At 44.5% G+C, this 22,427-nt stretch overlaps 1 protein-coding gene across 3 annotated transcripts in view; it reads left to right on the top strand.

Annotated features, from left to right (window-relative positions):
• The window catches only part of LOC142058457 (contactin-4), a 353,801-nt gene that overhangs the window by 262,173 nt on the left and 69,201 nt on the right, over positions 1–22,427 (top strand). For all 3 annotated transcript variants that reach the window (XM_075095620.1, XM_075095621.1, XM_075095619.1), the window contains 3 exons: positions 6,080–6,283; positions 13,393–13,495; positions 14,145–14,329. In XM_075095620.1, coding sequence (XP_074951721.1) covers positions 6,080–6,283; positions 13,393–13,495; positions 14,145–14,329 — 492 coding nt within the window. The remainder of the gene's footprint in view (positions 1–6,079; positions 6,284–13,392; positions 13,496–14,144; positions 14,330–22,427) is intronic.

Below are 22,427 nucleotides of genomic sequence, written 5' to 3'. Positions count from 1 at the left end.
AGTCACAGAGGTGTACGAAGGTGGTATTGACGGGCCGCGAGCTCCGTGTGCTGGGGTTCATACCGCAGTCACGTTCTGCCAGGCTGAAGTCTTGCACCAGGCTTCATCGCGGGCGACTGAAGCTGCAGACGGCCAGGTTCTCCCCTCGCTCCATTCAGGGCAACATTATCCTATTTCTGCACAAGCTAAAATTATGTTTAGGCCAGACCTAAAGGTGGCGTTGCGATGTCAGCGGCTTTTATGGACTGGATGGGGGGAATATAGGGTATGGTTGGGGTTTTGTACAGCAAAATGTTATTACAGTATCTGAATACATAAAATAAGTAGCAGGCATGAACGTTTGGCACTTCCTAGCCTGGAGTGCAGCAAATGCTGGAAGGCGAAGGGCCGGGCTCACGCGTCCATCCCGCTTCTCTAATGGAAAGCTGGGTAGCGGCAGGCACGGACAGTAACACGCACAGTAAGAGCCAAGGAACATGTGTCTGTACTAAATCAGATGAAAACATAACGGTGCATGCGGTTCCTCAGTGGCACCAGTTGCTCTGCAGTAGCTGAGGGATGAAGGGAGTAGCTTCTTTCCAGAAAAATCTTCCCGCGACTTCTCTATTGCTGTCGGCTGTATCTGGCAGGGCCCCATCTATGATGTGGAAAGCAAAGGTGTGGAGGAGACAGGCAGCAAAACTTCAACGCTTCCCAGACTGAAGAATAAACTGCATTTGAAAAAAATGAGAAAGCAGTCATAATTGTATGGAACTGGATGATCAAGGGTAGTCCAAACCTAACTCATGGAGCTGTATTCACCATCTCTGGACTTAAATTGTCGTTGTTTATAACATACCGGGATGAGCCTCATCTTTCATTTCAAAATGTCTCAAAATTAAGTATTGCTCTTCCAAAATGCTGTACTATGGCAATTATAGTTTGGGTTGCTTGGGACTGTTACGAAGGGAGGATTTTCTTCATTTCCTTAATTTCATATCTGTTTCTTGCCATGCATAATGAAGACTAACTTTGTCCATCAGGATTTATAGGAAATGCTGCAAATCTTTTGTTTCACATTGAAAAACAGTCCCCTCCTGTCCAACTTGAGAGTGACATAGTAGGTGATAATATAGAAATTATAGGAATCATTAAAGATTGGATTAATCTCGGTAACTTTTAGTAAAGCCTATAAAAAAATAATAGTGTATTGTACCACACTGTTCTTATTAAAAATGATAAATGATCCCCATTTTTTGGCTAATACTAATTTCAAAATTTCATTCTTCTATTCAGCTTTATGGTGACCATAATCTTGATGTTTTAATAGCTTTTCCCATAATAGCTAGAGAGACCTTTTTAAGTAGCAGCCCTGACTTTATGGAAGAGACTTTAAGAAAGAAAAAAATCACAAAAAGAGTTTCTTCTACTAAAAGGCAAAGGCAAAGCAAAGACAAAACCGTACGTGTGTGACAAGACAGAAGACCAGAGAACATTATTTTGGCAAACCATATGGTCTAATTATAATAATTACTCGTAACAGAATTTCTTTCAGTAACCTTTTTTCCCCGCTTGCTATCATTTAGAGAAAGTTTAAAATCTGCAGTGTCTTTAGCTTTGTTTCTTCTCTTGAGCGGAGAGCGTTCTGGGGCCGCACAGGAGAGACTCACGCTTTAATAGGGTTTATCACTGAATGCTTTAGAAAAATGACGAGATCTGGATGTGATCAGGCAAAGCAGACCCAGGAGGGCTGCATGCTTTGCCGAGCAAAACCCCCCCCCCCCCCAAAAAAAAACCCAGACAAAAACTGTGCAGCAAGGCAAAGTGATGCGACTTCTTCTGCTTTGCGTCTCTCATTTGGCCTGGGGTGAGCGAAGGTGCTGGGCTGTGCAGCAGCACCCCGGCGGGCTCAGCTTCTCCACCCCTGCGGTGCGGCACCGGGCTGCCAGGTTTCTCTGCTGGTGCCTTGGAAGCAGCTCAGAACATTTCTTCTTGGGGGAAAAAAACCCAAGAGTTTGTCTGCACTCCGGTAATAAAATTGGAAAAGAATATATATTAAACATCTAAAAATCTATATTCAGGTGGCGTGAATAATTTATTTCCTTTTTAATTGCTAAAGTCGATGGCAACTGCTGGCTGCTCTAAATTTTGTTAAACCGTGATATTTAGCCATGCAATAGTGGCAGAGGCCTCGGGTTCTATTTTTAAATATTCATTGATATTTGTGTGTGATGCAGGGCATGCGTTTGTGGTTGGTACACTTGGTCCTGAAACACAGAGGTAGCCTGAGCATCAGGGTTCACTGTAGTGCGCGGAGGGAGCAATTGGTGTGAGATAGTCTCTGAAAGGGATAAAAGGAGTGAAGAAAAAGGCTCCTGGCTTCTTTTTCGGCATTGCTGCCACGCACGTCTAAGTAAAACAACTTTGCAAATAGCGACTTGAATAAAAGGCTGTCGGTGGAGCTTTGAATCAAGACTGTTCCTGTCTGATGTTGCATAGATGGATGTATGAGGCATATAGCCTGCCTGCCACGTACCGCTTATCGTGTTCTCCTGCCGATCACTAGCCCAGAGACATAAATATTAATGGTAAGTGTACCGTGTTATCTCTATGTGATTGAGCGTCTCCTGAAAGCCTGCGCTGCCGTGGCAGGGGAGGGAGCGTGGAGAAGAGGTTAATGGTCTGCTGGTGTGCAGTGGGCTTTCCTGCCACGTGGCTGATCTGGGAGTGATTTGCAGCTCTGCGCGTTTGTGCCCATCGCTTCCACCATCCTTTTCAGCCAAAGTCAAATCAAGCTTCTGCGAACGCGCCTGTGCTCTCCCCACCTCTACCTCCTCTGCTCTTCACGAGCCCGAATTTTCCATAGGCTCCCTTGCAATAGGTGAGCGATGTTAAATAATTTAGGGCGCTCTTCCCCGTCTCTGTTGTCTTTGCTCTGAACCAGCAGAGCAAATACCTGGCAGCCCGGGACCTTGGGCACAGAAAGTTCTTTTGGCAAAAAAGAAATCAAATTTCCTCCTTCTGCCGTGTGCCTGCAGCGGTAGTGTGGGTCTTCCAGGTACCCAAGTGCATGTAACCCGTCAGCGTGGATTTGTGTAGATAAAAAAAGTGCTCTTTAGGTGGTCAGTAGAGCAAGAAAAGATTTGGGGTTGAATGTCTTCCACCTGGCGACGGTTAGAGCCGTGCATGGACCATCTGTGCCAAAAACGTACAAGTAACTTTTCCATCCTCCTGTCCCTGCTGATTATCATTACAGAAGTGAAGATTTGCCACCCAAAAATCTTCATCTCGTTCTGATCTGTGGTGGAAATCCAGGCCGTCAGGACAGCAAAGTGCAGTGTCAAAGTACAAGATAGGTCTTTGCCGTGGATAACCTGGTGCTCTGCTCCTGGCGGTGGGATTGCAGCTGGCGGAGTTTCTGCTTGTCTTTAAAAACAGCAAATATGGGCCAGAAATCTTCTGATAATGTTCTGTGTTCAAGAGACCTTCCTGAATGTGCTTTGAAGGAGAAATTAGAAGTGTTGTGAATTAGGCAAAATTGCATGAAAACGGCCCCAGATTAGAAAGGAGAAGTTTTTAATAAATTCCTCAAGGATGTAGAGTCTAATGTGTAATTAGAGAACCATGAATCGCCTGCTACTGCTCCTTCTTTGTACAGGAAGACTCCATGTCTGTAGCTTTGGTGAAAGTTTCAATCGTGCAGTCGCCAGGAGCCATCTCAGGCTGTATTTTAAGTGTCTGTTTACACAGTTGTTACAGATTGCCTATGGGATGTGAACTGTCTATCACTTCCAGAGCAATTAGTATGGGAAACCTTATCAAAAGAAATCCGTCAAGTTTGAAAAGCCATAAATATTGCACCAGGATCTCTAAGGAAATCAAAGTGAGTTTGATATAGTATTTATTTACACGTTGCTACACAAGCAAATGCACTTACAGATGCTCCAGTCTGCGTTATTCCCCGTGCTCTATATTCCATCAGTCCCATGTTATTTGAGAGAGAGAATTATCCTGTTGATTTAAATATAATATAGCAATAATGGACTGCTGATGTCTAAGGCTGTGTAATTCAGGCAGTTGTATTTTTCTGGACGATGATTTGTTGTAATGAAGGGAAGGCAGAGCTGTAACATCAGGTCTCCATCATGTTCCTCCGTTTTAAGTAGCCAAATTAACAGAGTTTGAAGGTGGCTTCTGGGGAGATTTTGACGTTTTGCGCTCTGGAAGTAGGTCTCCGTTAGCACCCACTGCGTTGGGCCCCTCTCTGTGGAGGAATCCCAGCTGATCACCATTTGGTGCTCTCTTTGATCAGACCTCTATGCTACTGTGCAACTTGACATTTGCCTTCTGCCCTCCTGTGACCTGCTTACCCAGGATTTCCAACCTAGCTCCAATGACACAAATATTCAAGACTCTTAACTAAGGCAGAGGCTAGGAAAAGCTGCTACAGCGATCATAAGATTGGAAAGACTGTTTTGAAAATGAAGGCAGAAGGGCTCTTGATGGCTCTCACCAGTGAAGAGGCAAGAACTCTTTAAGCTAAAGGCATCATTAGCCCAGGAGCACATAGCTATAGACGAATAATGAAAATATTTAACCTGGAAATTAGAGGGTTCTTATGAATTAAAGTAATACCAACTTACAAGAGAAAAGTAGGAGCCAAAAACCTTGCTGCTTCTAGGGTATATTTATGAATAAAACTACGTAACCTCCTGGGGAAGGATAGGGTGGGAAGGGGATGGTCGACCCAGAAGGGCCCTCCCAGTTCTGTGTTTTTCTGAGGAATGCAGGGTCAATTCACCATCCCACAGTCAATGCAAAGTGTTGTTGTATTGCGGAGGTTGGGGAGCTTTGGTGGAAACCTGCGGTGTGAAGATTCACTCAAATTTAAATGCCTCTGTGCATTCCAGGGCAGTGATGTTTATCTGCCTATTGCTGGATGCTTCTGGAGGAACAAGATAATTGTTCGCCAAGAGTAAATGGGAAAAAAAAAATTAACTACTTACAGAAAATAATAAGCCAGCTGAGAAGTGGTACCTTGTTTGCTCTGAGTATCCTCTTGACATCAGCATGAGGTTACTTATAATTAGATGCACATGTGTAAATATGATTATTAGATATTCCCACATAAACATAATTATCATCTCTTCCTAAAAGTCTAAGCAGGCATTCTATAATCCTGTTGTTAAAAATAAATACATAAAAGCCAACAATCTGCATTCAACCTCTTATACGTGTAAACAGTGGAACATGAGGGCAGAATATATTTTCCAAAGTACCTAATGGTGTTGAGGTCAATTACAGTTATGACTCATTAGGGTATTAAACTCAGAACTCAGAATACACTTTTTCATATAATTAGTGTTCCCTTAGAAAACTACAGCAATCTTGTATTCGCTTTAGTTCTTCAAGCCTTTTCAGGGTGTTTGGGTATTAATCTTAGGCAAATATAATAAGGTTATATTGCATCAACCTCGCTTACAACCTCTGCGACCACTAGCGGCATTTCTCTCACTTGGGTTTTTTTATTGCACAAATAACTTCCAAAGATACCGTACAAAAGACAGAGTACCATCTAATTAGTCATATAGAAGATTACGGCTGCTCAATTTAGCGTTCAGTTGTTTGCTGATTCAGAAATTCCAAAGGAACGTGACGTACAGTCTGTGAGAACACGGCTCAGCAGATCCTTCTCCAAACTGTCTTTAAAGGGAAAAAAAAAAAAAAGAAGGAAGAATAAAAGAAAAGTCATGAGTCAGGTTGAAACGTTCATGACAAAAAGGTGAGATTCTTGTGAAATGCATTATATTCTGGACTGGACGAACTTGAAGGCGCACCGAGAATATTAGATCCGTGTGCAGGCTCAGAAGTGTCACAGCTGGAAATTTATATTTGTAGCCATAAAGATGAGAACTTGCAAAATGTTAACCTTTTTCATCATTTCACGGGCTGTGATGCATCCGATTTCCCAAACCTAAGCGGGCAGGGAGAAAACTATTTTCAGGGCTTTAGCTCCGACTCAAGGTGAGCCCCGCGTCAGGCGGCGCCCCGTGGGGATGTGCGCCCTGTCACTAACGCTGGTGGTACCTTGTGCTTCCAGAGCTCACCTACGCGTGGATCTTCAACGAGTACCCGACCTTCGTACACCAGGACAATCGCCGCTTCGTTTCGCAAGAGACTGGGAATTTGTACATCGCGAAGGTGGAAGCTTCAGACGTGGGCAACTACACGTGCGTGGTGACGAACATGGTGACCAACAGCAGGGTCCTGGGTCCCCCCACCCCACTCATCCTCAGGAACGACGGTAGGACTTGGAGGAGGGGTATTGGGGGCTGGGGTTGGAGAGGTTCTTTGACTGTCTGTCGCCCAGCAATTCAGAAATGACCCGAAATACATATCTATATCAGAGCTAAGGGAGAGGTTTTCACCTTCACAGAGATTCAGTGAGGCTGGGGATCTCTACTTCGGCCGCGGTTCAAGGTCACAGGCAGCGGTGGGGTTTATGATGCTGTGCCCGAGGTTGCCCTTCCCACGACTGGAACAACTCTCAGTGTCGGGCTATAAGTATAAAAGCAAAGCCTGGCAACGCCTGGCCAAAGACAGGAAATAAAATAGATTTTAGAGTTTGGATATACTGCAGTTTTGCTCATTTTACGCAGCCCAAAAGTGAACAAAAGCACTTTGTTGTTTCGGTAACTGTTAGCTCAGGCTGTATTTCCGAGCAGAATTAGTGCTATTTTTAGTAGTTTGTGGAATAATACAAAAAAGCGATAAGAAACCAAAAGAGGATTTCTAAATTTATACAGACAGCTGATTTGTATCGTCGTCATTTTTAAGTAGATAAGAAAAATAAATTTGCGTGCTAATTTGCAATTAAGATTAATTAAAGTTTTTCTGTTTAAAGGAAAACAGTTAGGACGTTTGTTCCAGAAATAGAAATGCATTATTAGAAACTTCTTGTAGAAGATCCATCGAGGCCTAGTGGTATTTGACAAAAATGCCTTGCTTTTAAAATACGGGCTCGTTGCCGCCAGCCTCCTGCCCGTAGCCGCCCCCTTCACGTTAACACGGTCCCTGCAGACGGGGAGTTTGGAAACATTGTGGTGATGAGAAGGCGCCGCGACTGGGCTGGGAGGGGTGACGACGACTGCTTTCCCAGCTCTGTGCCAGATCTGCTCTCTGTTACAGGGGAGGCTGCATTTCTGTAAACACAAGGGCACTAAATCTGTCCCTCGGAGTCCAGAAAAAGTCACCTAATGTATGAAGGATTAAGAGGGATATTTAAATTTGTCTCATATTAACATTTTCACCGTTGAAGAAGAAATATTTTGAAGTATTACATTAGCAGGGCTTTTATGCAAACCTAGCTGGAAGCGCTTCCATTTATCACAATCAAGCTCGATGTCTGCTGCTGTTCTGAGACGGGGCTGATGCTGGGATGATTGCTAGGCGGCCTGATTGTAAAGTGCCTCGCCGAGGGCTTCAGCCCAGCGCGTCGCTCCTCCGCACACCCTGCCTTATTTACAGGGACCGATTGCCTTCCTGAGGTAATTCGCAGGAATGCTCTCCGATCCCTTTGAAGTGCACTCTGCTGTTTGTTAAAGATATTAAACTTTAATTGAACCTCTGAGGGGCTGAGGAATGCGTTCCTGAGTTAAACAGGAAAGGTGCTGGGGTATCCATAGAGCCAAAGATGGCTGTACTCGAAAGCTAAATACAGGCTAAATGTGTATTTCCAAATTGGATTGCACTAAATGTATATTTTCAAATAGGACTGCAGTACTATTACAGGCAAGCTTCATTTTAAAAATCAGCAGGTCTCAATTTTTCCTTCCGCATAAAGTAACCCTATAAAATCCAAAGATAACACTCTATCACTCTTGAAAAGAGAAATTATGTATGTTGCTTCAGAAGCGTGAACAAGAGAAGAGAGAAAAATGCGAGGCACGTCGTATTTCCACTGGCAAAGTTGTCGTGTTTATCTTTTGTATTCAAATCTGACATGTCCAGTATATCTTAATATATATGACATGTTATTTTTCCTTACAACGCTTCATCGTTAAATTGGTAGGCTCGGAGGCTAGGTCTTAAACAATTAATGTTTCTGTTCCATTTCATTTCAGTTGGTGAGTTAAGTGGGGAAAAAAGTCATCATGTCCCTCTCCCGGTTGATTTGCACGTACCGAGCTGCTCCTCTGGCTGCCGCCCGGGTGGGCAGCAAGGTACCACCACTGTGGGAGCCCTTGTGCAGCTCAGAAGGGGTGGGGGGGTCCCCCGTCCCCCCAGCAGCTGCCGAGTTACGGAGGGGTTGATGCAGCTCTGGGCTGTATCAGCTCTGGGCTGGAGGGCTGGCATCCCAGCGGGATAGTCCCACCTCCTCCAGTGCATCCTTCATAAAATCGTTGCTAAATTTTCTAAGTTACTGCCTGGTTGGCTTCATATTGAGATACTTTTTGTGAATCCCCCAAAAAATCCAGGGACTTTACAACAATCTCCTTGTGAAAATTCTGGGTTTGCTCAAAAACCAAAGTTATTTTTAAACTGCAAAAGATTTTTGCTGTCACGCAGAATTAATTATGAGTCCCTGTAGTTTATACGTAGCCCCGTTACTTTGAAGGAAACAAACAGTGGAATAAGATACTATCTAAAAGGAATATGGGTTGCACAGAACTAAGAATAGCGCCTATATTTGTTGTTTTAATTATTTCACGCTGAGTTGAAAAGAGGAAAAGAAGACTTCTTCCTTTTGTGCTGATGAAAATCTCTCACTCAAAAAACTTTTAAAATTCCCAATTCCGGGGCTGGAGGAAGAAAACAGAGTCTGGATGCTCACAGTTTGGCTGTCCCTATGCTTTTGGGTGGCAAGAATTTCACTTGTTTTGACAGATACGCGTACGAGTTACGTGGTGGGTCTGAGCTGCTCATCCAACAGCCCTCGTTCCCCCGGAGCCGCTCAGTGCTGCGGGTCTGGGCATGCAGGACGGCCTGCGAGATCCCCGAGGTTTCTGTTCGAGTTTCTTCTTCAGTTGATGGCAGTAATTTTTATACACTCGGTGGTGAATCATTCAGGCTTTTTGTGTCGAATACCTGCTGCCTTCGTTGTGGTTGTTTTAACTTGAATATATTCATCCTGGAAAAAGAGGGTTTATCATGGGGTTTTTTTGAGCGGTGCTTGCTTTACAATGCCAGGCTGTTGAGCTGTAACCTGTAAAAGGAAAAGGTGTGGGTGCAGGGGATGAGATCAGACCCTGTAGGCCGATTGCTTCCCCCGTCTGTGCCTTTTGTGCTTCTTTTTTCCTTGTTTTCAGCTACGCGGCTCCGGAGTTATAGATCTCCTGATGTTGTTTGCAGTTGCTTTTTGTAACCAGCAGTACCTGCTCTTGTTGACAGAGCTCAGGTTCCTTCCCTGTCGCTGCTGTGGAAGCAGAAGGTGCCTCTTACACCATTAGTTATCCTCAGACAGCTTTACCTCCTTAGAGAGATAAATATCATAGAGGGTTACGGGATGGTTGTAGGCACAGACCGTGCCGAGGCAGCCGTCATGGTCAGAGTGAGCTCAAACTCTCTGCTTCTGTGGACAGAGGTTATCTGATGATAATAAATACAGTGTGTGCTGGGAAAAGTACTGTTTTCCTCTGTCCCCCTTGTTTCCCTCCCACAAATGCATGCAATCACCCCCTATTTAAATATTTTCATGTAGCTGGACGGATTTGTGGCGTCGAGGATGCCTGTAATGCAGGTGGATAAAAGATTTAAAGACGTTACAGAAGTGCAGGAGTCCCCAAAACTGCACATTTACAGTCTGGGACCTGTCCTCCTGAAATGAGCACCCATATTCCAGCACAGGGCTTTGGCAACGACAAGCAGCTCCCGCTTTCACATCACGTAAGTGCTAGTGTATAAAAAAAGAGAAAAGATATTATGGTTTTCTAGATTTCCCAGGGTATTGAGGCTGGGCTTCAGCCTGCGTTCTGCAGGGACAGGAGTTAGTCCTGACACTACCAGCTGGTACCTCCGTTGCAGAGAAAGGGTTCTCTGAGCTATTTGCACCTGGGAAATAAAATAAATAGCTAAATGTCTATGGCACGGAAGGCTGAGAATGATCCTAAAGCCTGAAGGAAGGTGTCCGCTAGGATTGTAACACTTAGTGCAGCTCAGACAGGAAAAGAATTTAAATTTGAATGGCTTTCCCCAGCGAGCTGTCTGGCAGTTCGCTATGGGATACGGACTGGAAGAGAGGGAGGAAAGGGAACAAACCTGCAGACTATCCCCTCCATTTAATAAACCAGTGCCCGCCTGTCCTCCCCTGGCTGCCCTGTCCCTGTCGAGACCCCAGTCTCTGCACCGTGCCCCCCAGAAGGGCCGTGGGTACCCGGGAGCGCCACCACAGCACCTTTGGGACCCTCCGGGCAATCCCAGCCCTGCGGCAAACACCAGCCAAAGCCTGTTAGGAGCACCCAGGTGCTGAGAGCCACTGCTCTTGCAGTACTTTACTACTTCTCTTTAAAATGCACGTCAGATTTTTTTACATCAGAATTAAAACAGTAATAGTAGGAAAGAACTGAAATAGTCCTGGAATAAAATTACCATCAGCAGCAGCTGTATGGGCCAATTAAACTTTAACATTTCACAGGTGTTGTCAGGAAATGCATATCATCTCCTCAGACAAATTAGCTTGCTTCTGAATTCCTGGGACTTTCATCCAAAACCACATTTTTAAGCCTTGAAATTGGAAGAAAAATAAGAAAGCCTCTGAAATGCAAACACAGGGAGCATCTGATGTGCCATGACACTGGAAGCGTCCTCCAAGCTACAAACCTGGTGTCTATTTTAGTCTTTTATCTTCTCCCCCGTCCCTTCCACCTGCGTGGCTAAGTCAGATGTTAAATCACCCAGGAAGAGTAGGAGAAATAAGGCCTGTCTGCATGGAAATGGTCTTGGATTTGGGACGGAGATATCTCAACTGCACTGATGTTTCTCCTATACAGCGGAGACACAGGACTCACAGCATAGCCTATATATATCTGTGTAGGTAGGTTATAATTGCAGTGGGAGCCTGGTGATTTTTCCAGATATGGGTCCTTATTTTTAAGTGGTTACAGTTTGCAGTAATGCTGGTTAAACGGCTGCCCTCACAGTTGTAAGAGGCAGCAGCAGTTGCCAGAGCTGCAGGGCCGTGGGTAACAGCGGCTGGAGCCAACGTCCTTCCCATCCCGGTCGGGGCTTTTGTCACCCCTGGGATTACAGCTCTCTGGTCCCAGCCCGAGGCAAAGAAAGGGAACAAGAAAAGGAATGAGTGAAGATGAGGCAAAAAAGTACTGTTTTTCCTCCCTCCCATTCCTCCCTCCTGCTCTGTCAGGTGAATAACGTAGTAATAACACATTCTGCCTTAATTTCCTAAATAGCCCCTTAGCATCGCACGATACTCTACAGCCTGCTTTGCCTAAGGGGGCCGAGTTCCTGCTTCAGGAGTGGAGGTGGCGCAGAAGAAGGAACCGTTCTCGTGGATTTTTGCTTGTTGAGGGCTGGTTTGCAGGTGGCTTCTTGGGCCGGCTCCCTTTCTCCCGTGTTATTTGGCTGCCGCATCATCTCCCGCCCTCCGGCAGAGCCTGCGGAGTGGTTTTGGGGGAGACATGCATCCCCCCTGCTCGCGCACCCGGGCTGTGGTGGGGCAGGGGGTGGCTGGTGGCACAGGCACCGAGGAGCTCTTCAGCCACCTCGGGAGGGTGATGGAGACCATAATTCCTCCAGGTAAGTCTCCAATCCGAAATCCAGCGTCTTGCAAAGCGAGGCAGCTGCCTGAATCCAGTCAGGCTTTCGTGGGATGCGTATCCTCAAAGGCTCTTCCTCTGCCAAATTTGTGGCCTTCAGTGCAGAACGTGGAAATAATCTTCTGGGAAAAGATCTCAATAAGTTCTAATATCAGCAAAACGGCGCTGCTGCTCCCGAGCATTCACACCCAGCCTTGCTCTTGGACACCGCTGGGCTGTAGCTGTTCCTGTCTCGGCGGAAGCTCGTCCAGCAAACGTTTAGCATGGAGTCTGGAGAAATTTAGGCAAGATTGCAAAGATTTGGCAAGTCACCATCGGGACAATAGAGAGGGTTTTCCACAATGTTAACCATAGCAGACACTTCCAGCCCTTCAGGGCTGCCGTGTTAGCGTGCAGAGGGCTGACGAGTAGCATGCCCCGTAATTCTTGTTTGTGTAGTAGTGAATGCTGGAGCGTTGACGCAGACTCGTGGGTTTCCTGCTATATGTGCTGGCCAGGATGTGCCTGTGGAGAGAGTATTTGTGCTGTTAATAAATGCGTTTTAATTTTCATGTTGTGCGGCAGCTACCCTTTATATAACATAGCAGCAATGCTTATTTGCAATGAGTGGGTTGGAAAAAGGTGATGTAACCTGCTGTTGCACGAGGACAGGTAATATACAGGTCAGCAAGTAAATGTAGGCTTGATGTAGGCCTCATATTGAGCATTTTCAGCTATAAAACTCTCTGAAAAAGGAAAAAAAGGGGTTTTCTTGCGTCCTTTCTGCAAAGCAGGGGAACAGAAAGCAGCACTGCAAACTTGGGCCACCATGAGCAGCCCTGACCTACCTGAATGTCTCTGTGAAATGGCGCTGTCGCATCTCTGTACTGCTCGTGCTGTCTCATTTCTGCATCTGCGCACGCAGGTGGCATTCGTCTGCTCTGATCCAGCCCCGCTCCCGCCTGGCAGCCGCGCGCTCCTCGCTTGGCCAACGTCCAGGGAGCGCCGTGCAGCTCAGGTTTAAATGGCAATCATCAATTAGCTGATAATCACTATTGGCGAAATTATATGCGCCAGTTTTAAGACAGTACAGTGACTAGAAATGTAGCCATTTATCATGAACATAACGGCCTTTTTATGTGCACAAATTTTTAAACACAATTTCATAAAGAGGCTGCCACAATATGTGATTTACTGGGGCAGTAAAAATAAAGAAACTGCCCAAAGAGTATAGGATCTCTGCGCATCCAAATCCTTGAAGTTAATAGAAGCCTCGATTAGCTCCAGTGCTGTTAAAACTTTTTCTAATGGCTATTTGTTCTGCATTTCATTTTCTAGAAGGTGGTGAACCTCCCTTATTATTGCTTTCCTTATTTCACAAGTTACCTGCAAAAATCCTGAATATTCAAAAGCAAAAAGCAGCAGAGCCATGAAGAAATTTTAATCTTTGGCAGATGGTGTGGAGCGCTGGTTCCGATTTTTCTCTGGCAGTAAATGGGAAAAGAGCCCACGCTACACGGCTGTTAGAAACAGGCCATGTTTAAAATGAATGGATTAATTGGGCAAGTAATGATGTATAGAACAGCTCTGTGCTAGCACGGGAACGCTTGCGAATTTATTGCAAAAATTCAACCGAGCCTTAGCATCTATTTTATGTTCACAGGGGTGATGGGAGAGTATGAGCCGAAAATAGAAGTGCAGTTCCCAGAAATGGTTCCATCTGCAAAAGGAACAACGGTGAAACTGGAGTGCTTTGCCTTGGGGAAGTAAGTTTTGATCCGTTATTATTATTCCTCTGGCTCCTCACTTTCCTAGTGCTGTATTGCCGAGTTTGCAGGATTTCCTTATCATTCACTTTCCTCAGCAGGAGTTCCTTCTTGCAGGTGTTCATAACAGACAGAGGACTTGAGGAACGAGGGCTTTGCTCACCAAAAATATAAACTTCCAAGGAAGAGAGATGATGTAACTTATTTAGTAAAGATGTGTTTGTGCTTCTCCGGTGTTGAGGTCTCATGCAACACTTAAAACACGCCTCTTGTTTCTAGAGTAAACGCTGTCTTTTGGAAGTAAACACTTCCAAAATCAAAATGTGGTAGGAAAATGGATGTATCGTCACAATGGAACCCCATATTCAACTTGTCAACAACATGTCAAAACAGCATTTTAATAATACAGAGTCTCCTGCTTTTAAGACTGTGTGAGAAGTACACCATTGGTATTCATACGTATATTAGTATTATATGTAAGCCACCCATGATAAAATTGTTCCAGATCCTCTGCCAGAGCCTTCAGACTGACCACGTCTTCATCATCCTCAGACACGAAACAGTGTTAAGTTGATTAGACAAGAGCTTATCAGGACAAGACCCACAGCTTTTTCTGCGAGTCTTATTTTGCTTTATTTTCCTTATTTAGCCCGGTTCCTACAATTAGCTGGAGGAGAGCGGATGGGAAGCAGATACCCAGAAAAGCCAGGAGACACAGATCAAGTGGACTTCTTGAAATCCCAAATTTTCAGCAAGAAGATGCTGGACTTTATGAGTGCGTAGCTGAAAACGTGAGAGGGAAAAACGTGGCACGAGGACAACTGACGTTTTATGGTAAGCAGAGCGCCTGCTTTCCGGGGGCTTTTATTGTATCAAGTGCAATATGCAGTAAATATTTTGTGAGAAAGTCATTTTGGGGGTATTTTTAAAATTACTTTCTTCTACAATTAGCATATCTCAAAAAGGGTGTAATTTGAAGAAAAAAACCCTGTCTGAATGGTGCATATTAACTGAGAATCAGAGGAGTTGGAACCAAAACGCTTCCCTGGAAGGACACTGGCATGGTAACATGTGGAAAACGCTTGCTAACGGCTCGTTTGCCTTCTTGTGGCTGTGGGGGTGAAGCAGGTATTCTGTGGAGCATCGTCGTGCTTACAGCTTGGGATTTACTACAGATGTGTGGCCCCAGCTTGTGTTAATAAAAGTTAATTGCTTATAACCAATTAAGGACTGCTTTCAAGAGGGGTCACTGGTTGCACAGCCTGGAAAGTTGGGATTTAACCCTGTCAGAGCCGGCAGAGTGCTCTTCACCCAAAGACTTTCTACACCTGCTCTTCTTACGCTGAAACCAGAGCCATTGATCCGGGCACAATAAAAACGTGAAACTTCAGCTTCACAGGATTTCTGTGTTAAGTAGAAGATGCGTTAGCACGTCTAATCCTGATACAAGTGTGTGCCCATCCCCAAACTGCTGCTGGAAACAGCCCCATCTTGCAAAGCAAGTTAAATGCTTCTAGGAGATGGACCAAGCTTGCGGGGGAAAGTTTTACCTGTTCTGAGTTACTGTGGATTTACCCGCAGAGCTGAACGAGAGCCACGGCGAGGGGTTTTAGAGGTACGAAGGGCTGTTGGTTTCATATTTAGTTTCTGTTTGATATTTTTTGGAGGGCAGAAGGCTACGGGTTACGTACCCAGGAGGCAGGTGTGCAGAGACCTCCCCACCGTCATAAAAAGTCTTTGTTTTGTTGCTGCCCTGTTATCACCTTCAGGAGCATAATAGAGCATCGTTCTTTATCGAACACATGGAGAGAAATTCAGTGTTTTCTCCTCCAAGTGCTCCTGAGGGCCCAGCTTCTGTCAGCAGGGAAGATTGGGTTGAACTCCAGAGATGAGAAGAATGGTTTTGATTTATAGTATATTTGCTGCAGAAAAAGAGTCTGGGAACTAACCCTCCTGGCAAAACTGGATTGCATTTGGTGAGTAATGTAATTTAAAAAAAAAAAAAGGGATGCTTTAAAATTTGAAATATTTCTAAAAGACATTTCATTTAGAAATCAGAACTTCTGGGGCTTCCTTTTCAAATGAACACTTTCCCTTTTGAAATTGAGTAAAATATAAAGTGAGAAAACATTAAAAAAGGAGAGAAATAGCAAGAACAAAGTGAAATCTTTCATGTTAAGGAAAGACTCTGGGGTTGATTAAAATCAGGTTTCTTGTTTCAATGAAACAATTTCAAAATTTCTTTTTCTGTTCATCAAAAAATGCATGTTTCTCCTGATTTTTCCTTTGTGGACAGTAGTGAGAAGACTCACCAGTTGCATAGTTTTGCTCAACCCACAGCCAGACCTGCCTTCCGTGCAAAGCAGTAAATCGAGCCTTTGGCATTTTTCCCACCATAGTGTATATTAAGTTACAATCTAATTACAGTAATGAATTTACCAGTCTGGATCCCGTTCCTGGAGGACTGCAGATCCTACCCAAAAGCTGCCACCGCGGCTAGTGTTGGTTTTCACACTCAGGATGGCATTTCAGCAAAGAAGCTCAAGATTTTAGGGGAAGAGGAGCGTCCTCCTCTCTCTGTGATGCTGGGAGCTATCTTTACATCCGCTTTTCTTCCTGTGAGCAGAGGAGTTCCTTAGGGAGAGGCGTTAGCCTGCCACCTCTGCTGGTTAATCATCCTTGGTGTCTTGAGGATGTTGAGTTACTAGTTTATAAGTATCCAGTTTTCAAAGATAGCTTGTGTTTGGCAGCCAGTTAGTACTGAAAGCAGATCTTGGTTTTTGTAAGCTAGGCTTCGGAGTTTCACATGGCAGCGAAATTTTTTAGAAGTAACTTGCTATAAACATTTTCTACAAGTAGTTGAAACTGAAAGTAATTTTCCATAATCATTTTTCTTTTTAAAGCTGAGAAGTATTAAGCAGTTATTGAAATACAACTGTAATGTTGGCAGAGCTTTTCAGGTTGCTTTAGGCGGGTCGGGGCTGGCAGCCAGAGAAGGGAACGCTCCGGAGGATGCGGTACGGATGTGCCACCTGCACACGGAGACATGCTGTGTCATGACGCGTGCCCTGCAGATCTCAGTCTGGCTCTAATGGTGTGACTTCTTTAAACCCAGTTATCTGTCTCTCTGCATAGTATAAAACAAAAAAAAAAAAAGAAAAAGGAAATGAAATTCAAATTTGCCTGCTCGCTGTAGATAACCCAGCGTTGCCTCCGTTGTCAGGTTCTTTCAGTGCTCCTGGAAGTTGTCAGGGAAGGTTGACTTTTGCTGTATTTCATTCTTGTATCAATGTTTATTTTTTCCTCTGTTAGCATATCAGTGACACCGAAGTTGTTTGACATTCTTGTTGCAGCAGGAAAGGTTAATTAAACGTGCAAGATCTGTTCTTCCCCCGTTTTCTGTGCGTTGAGCTCCTGCAACAGGCTGTTTTATTGCTCTCCAAAAGCATTTGTTCTGAGTGCTGTGTGTCCTACTTGATAGATAGACCTACACGATAGAAAACATGTTAATGTTAATGCAATTACAGTGACTTATACCTGTTTCCTTGACTATTATAACTCTGAACCACATATCACTTGTTTTCTTGCTGTAAGTCTCTTGTTCTGTCTGCCATTCCTAACCAGATACCACGTACCTCAAATTAGCTCCTGAGAACTAGCAAATTAAACTGCAAAACCTCTTCCACCCTCATTTAGCAGCCGTAATCGTGCGTGGCGCTCCGTTTCTGACTTTGCAGCTCGTTCCCCGCGGACCCCGCGCCTTTGTGAGCCAGGCCAGGTCAATCCCCGTGGCCGAGGCAGATGAGGTCCCCAGCAGGAGCTGGCGGCAGCACGGCAGGAGCACATCACTGCCACGGCGCTGGCTGCACTGCGCCTCTGCTTCAGGCGCCTGCTCTTCCATCGAACTCGGCAGCGAGGGTCCGCCACGCCGTCAGCTACGTGTTTTGATCCGCAGTGTTTCGGAAATGCTCCCATTGACCTGGTTCTATTTTTAATCTGGCTGCTTATAAATTTTAAATTGGATAACCCTCCACAAGGCTAAGATTTATATCCTGAGCAAAAAGCAACGCCAACAATTTTTTTTTTTTTGGCAGAAGTACAGTAAACTGATTACCTTAGCCAGCTAATTTAAGAAGAAATTGCCTTTTCGTTCATAAAACCAGCATTAAGGAGATGCTTATTTATTATCATCACAGACGTTCTTTCATTCATGTGAAGTTTAGATGCCATTTCAGTCAGACCTTCCTTTGTCAGACAGACAGTCGCAACCCAAAGGTTGTCCTGAGGGTAGGACAAGAGGCAACAGGCAGATGCACAAGTACAACGATCTCATAAAGTGTTGTTGTGGCTGCTCATCCCTGTGGCCTCAAAGCCTTTCCCATGATGGACGAGAGCCTCGCGCCCCACTACAGCTCCGCTGACGTGCCTTGGCCAGGTGCACCCTGCTAACCATTGTCCAAGGTCTCCGTACCACCACACCGGTGTATTGTTCTCCTAGACTTTTTAAGAATATGAGTGTATTTTTTTAAGGCAACATGTGAAATGAGATGGTTGCGCCAATGCTTATTCTTGAGCTCTGCTTCAGTGCACATTTAGACTTTCCTATATTGACTCGGTCTGATGAGCCAATGCAACATCTTGATATGCCCCACTCCAACAACATGGATAGTCTGAGTAACAGAAGACAGGAGAAATAGCTGTCAGTCAAGGTGATCCAAATAAAAGCATGTTCAATGGGGCTGGCTGTGACAGCACTAAGAAAGCAGCACTGGGGGAGGTTGCTCCACCGTGCTGGGCTGGGAACAGGCACCCCAGTAGAGGCAGGGGTGCTTGGGGCAAGGGCCTGCACCACCACCGGGAACATTTGTCTGCCAGAATTTAGACCAAAATCCATGCGACTTGGCATTGGGCTTTTCAGTCAGATCAACACTGTCGTACACGGCTTGGAAGAGAGGGAAAATATCCAAGTACCAAAGCAGCTCGGTTTTGGCTGGCACAGACGCCAGCGCTGACTTGGCATCACCTGTGTTGCTCCGGGGTCCTCCAGCATCTCTCTCGCTTGAGCTCACCCTCTCCCTGCCCAGCACCTTGCTGGCAAGCCAAGGCAAGGAGTTAAAAATTGCAGTTAAAATGGTTCCTAAAAGTGTCAGAGCAGCAGCATCCGCATTAGCAGAGAGACAGACTATTTGTAACTAATTACAGTTCTTTGCAGCATTTTGTAAGATACTCAGCAGAAGCCATTTAATTGGCTGGACTGCTTTTCAGATTAAATACGTCTCAAATCAAAGTCCCACCGGGAATTTATGCAGTTCCTTAATTTTGCAGTGAAAAGTGTCCCCCTTTCATCAATGGGCCAGTGTTTTATTTGTGCGAAAGCTACTTTATGCTACTGTGTAAAACAGCCTCAAACGTAAATCATGTTATGCTCTTCAATATGGCTAGAGGTCTAAAAGGAAATTTGCATAAGTGAAAACCAGGCAATTGTATGTCTCTACTCAGTTTAGGTCCCAGATCACAAACAAGTCATTGAAAATTCAAAGCCACTTGAAACGAAGTGAGTTCTGGACTGATAAAAATACAAGAAAATGGAAATAAATAGGACAAGTATATATTATTAATTCTAATTTGCATGCCTCACTAGAAAACCCAGTTTGCTACCTGTTGCGCAGATACATTGCCAATTGATTTCTCACCTTCAAGCATCTCCACGTTCATTTTATTTAAAGTTCTTAAACCCTGTGTCATTTCAGAATATTGTGCCAATTGAACTCTTGGTTAACCACCACTTAAACTCTTGGCAGCCGCCAAAGACGTCCTTCCAGAAAGGGGTGGTTGGCCTTGGGAGCAATCCTTGCAGTGCCCAGGCTCAGTCGGTTACACTCGCCCTGGGGAAAATCACTGCTCGGAGGGAGGATGTCTTGACTCCTGCCAGTGGAATATGTATTTTCTCAGGCTTTAGTGCAGGATCTCTGAGTTTTGAATAATTTGCTGCCCAAGGGAAGTCTTGCATCCAGAACAAGTTTCTGCACAGAGCACAAGCATGTTTCTCCCCCACTTTTCCTTTTCTAAGGGATTGCTGGAAACCTGCTTATACTGAAATCAATTTTTTAGGAGATTCAGAAAAAGTGCTGAAATTATTACCATTTTGGCTTGGAAAAATAGCTCTCCAGCAGGAGAAGCAAAAATACAAATAGGTATGAGAAATGAAGTGTGAAGTCGCAGAGCACCCCACACGTCCCTTACTCCCCTGGTAGCTGCAGTCCAGAGTGTCAGGGATAAAAAAATAAATTAATCCCTGAGGACTGGTCTTTATGGAGGTGCCTGTAATGCCTACAGTCCTTTGGTGCCCAGTGTAACTGGGAGACGGTCACGTAATGGAGCAGAATAGCTTATGGAATAGGACTTAAATAATAAGAAGGGACCATTTGAGCATTTTCATCAGCTAGGTTAACTCCTTCGAATTTTCCTCTGTTTCTTTTCCTCTGATATTTAATATTTCAGTCCCAAGCAGAACTCCCAGGCTGGTTCATTACGGTCAGTCTTCTAGAGAGGCAGAAAGGAGACATCCTGCCCGAGCGGCAGTATCTGGTGAACTTCCCAAAGATGCAGACAAATGGAGATCATTCAGGTGCAACACTCATGCACATGACTTTGGTGGAGGCTTTGCAGAGCTTTGAGAGTTGTATAGATTTCAAACGGTCCTTAATTGGCAGTAGAGGTCAGGAGGAAGGGATTAAGAGGGGAAAAGGAAGACAAGAGGGAAAGTGGTAGCTTAAAGTCTGGTTTCACGTTCCTGTGATCGTGGGGAAGGATAACAAATTAGGGACATATGGGTTTTGTTTACAGAAGCTATATCCCCATTTGGACCAGGATGACGCGTGCGCTTGTCTGCACAAACCTTATACACTCGCTGCATTCTTTAATTACTCATGTGTTTTTCCCATCTGTTTTCCTTACTTCTTATGCTTGGCTTTCTGGTCTTTAGGCTTTTCTGATCCTGGGCTCAGTCTCAATCTCTTTAGAATAGATATAGTAATGGACAAGTCATTCAGCCTTTCATCTGCCATTAATGATGAATTACACAGCCTGCACTAGGTCATCAGCTGCTATAAATTGGCTTAGGAACACTAAAATCAATATACACCGACCAAGAATTGGATTCTGTGTATGTATTAGTACCTCATTTGCTTTAGTCTTTGTGGTTGTTTTGAACTCACCGATGATCACAAGGTCCTACAGAGTTATTTCTGGTTTATTTCTCACGTTGCTCCCATAATTCTTTGTTTTGTTAACTAATTTCTGATGCGATGGATCATCACCAGATGTGTCATTTCATTTTCAAATGCCTTTTAGGACGCGATTGCTGGTCCAGCTTTCCAGTGCCTTCTTTGGCTTTCAATTTATTACAATGAAGGTGAGACTTGTTCTGGATATTTTGTCTTAGAGAAGTAAGAGTAGATTTGGGCATGCTTTCCTAATCACCTGGTTAAAAATGCCCCACTTTGCGTTGGTGAAGACTGGAAGGTGATCAAAGGTAAACAGGTTTTTCTCTAACTGCTGCTGTAATTTTTCTGCCACCTCCCTGAGTACAAATTCTATGCAAATAATATCTAAGTACTCCAAATAGGGCCAAATTATTTCCAGACCCATCATATGAAAGAATTTGTCTTTGGTCAGCACCACTGAAATGATCCAAAGGGCTCTTCCTAAAACTCTACTACCAGTCACAAATTAAACCTTGTCATTATCTCAAATAATGCTGCTGTACCAGAAAATGTTGCAGCGTGGAGCTGGTTTCATATTGTATTTGAATTACTTTAATTATTGTGCTTGAAATCATGTGTCACGTTACCATGGCTTGGCATGATCCCCAATGGAAGGCTGTCAGATTTCATTATATTATGGCGAGTCTCATTTGGTGGCTCAAACATATTTGCTGCATGAACCAACCCTTGTGTATTACCCAAGATTAAGTCAAGAGCGTGCCTGCTATTCTCTGAAATGAACTGTTGAAAGGAGAGGTTGACCTAATTAGAAAAGTCCCAAAGAACAGCAGAGAACGAAGCTCCTGTGAAACAAAGGACTCCTCCGGTTTTCACTGAGATATATTTTTTGACCTATTACACTCATTCCATAGTTGTCTGCATCATAAATAGCTTTAGGATAGAAAGCTTAACCAGTTAAAATAACCGGAGGGGGTGAGGAGTGGTGCGCGGCGCTGGGCTGCGGCTCGCGGGCGCTGCACAACAGGGGGAAACGACTAGCAGGGGTGGCAGCTCCCAGCACCACGCGTTTCAATCTCAGCACCGTCGCTTAGAGCAGGGGTTCAGATGTGCAACGCGCAGAGTACAGCAGAAGGGCTGGACAGGTAAAGGCTTCTGCTGCGTTGGGTGAGAATTGTCCTTTTTTGGGGAGTCTGCCTGAAATAAGGATAAATACTGACTTTTCATTCCTCCTCACATGAGACTTATCTTTCTTCATACACAGCATACATTTATATGTTATAGACCCCACCTTCCCCTTCATGGGTTTTCATGTTTTACTAGTTACTTTCAGTTGTTTTGTCCAATTTTTTTTGTTTGTTTTCATGTAGGAAATCAGTAAACACCCAGTGCTGCAAAGAAGGCAAATGGATATGTGTGGTTTTATAGAGTTCGTTTTTATGGTATCATAAGACTGTCTTCAAAATTATGAGTTGGATGCTGTTAGAATAGTAAATATGTAAATTCATGAGTAATTTGCAATTGTCCTTGAGCCACGGAACCCATTGCGGTTACGCAGGGTGTCTCAGTTTGATGGAATTGTTCAAGTTCTTACTCCTGATGACAGAATTGACTTTCATCTTCCTACATTTAAAAGCCTTCCCTTTTGTATCTCTTCAGATACAGATAATAAACAAGCTTAAAACACTACGGGGTCAGGAGGGGCAGCC

The sequence above is a fragment of the Phalacrocorax aristotelis genome, chromosome 6 (assembly GCF_949628215.1).
Source record: "Phalacrocorax aristotelis chromosome 6, bGulAri2.1, whole genome shotgun sequence".
NCBI lineage: Eukaryota > Metazoa > Chordata > Aves > Suliformes > Phalacrocoracidae > Phalacrocorax > Phalacrocorax aristotelis.
This window is presented reverse-complemented; position numbering and strand designations above follow the sequence as displayed.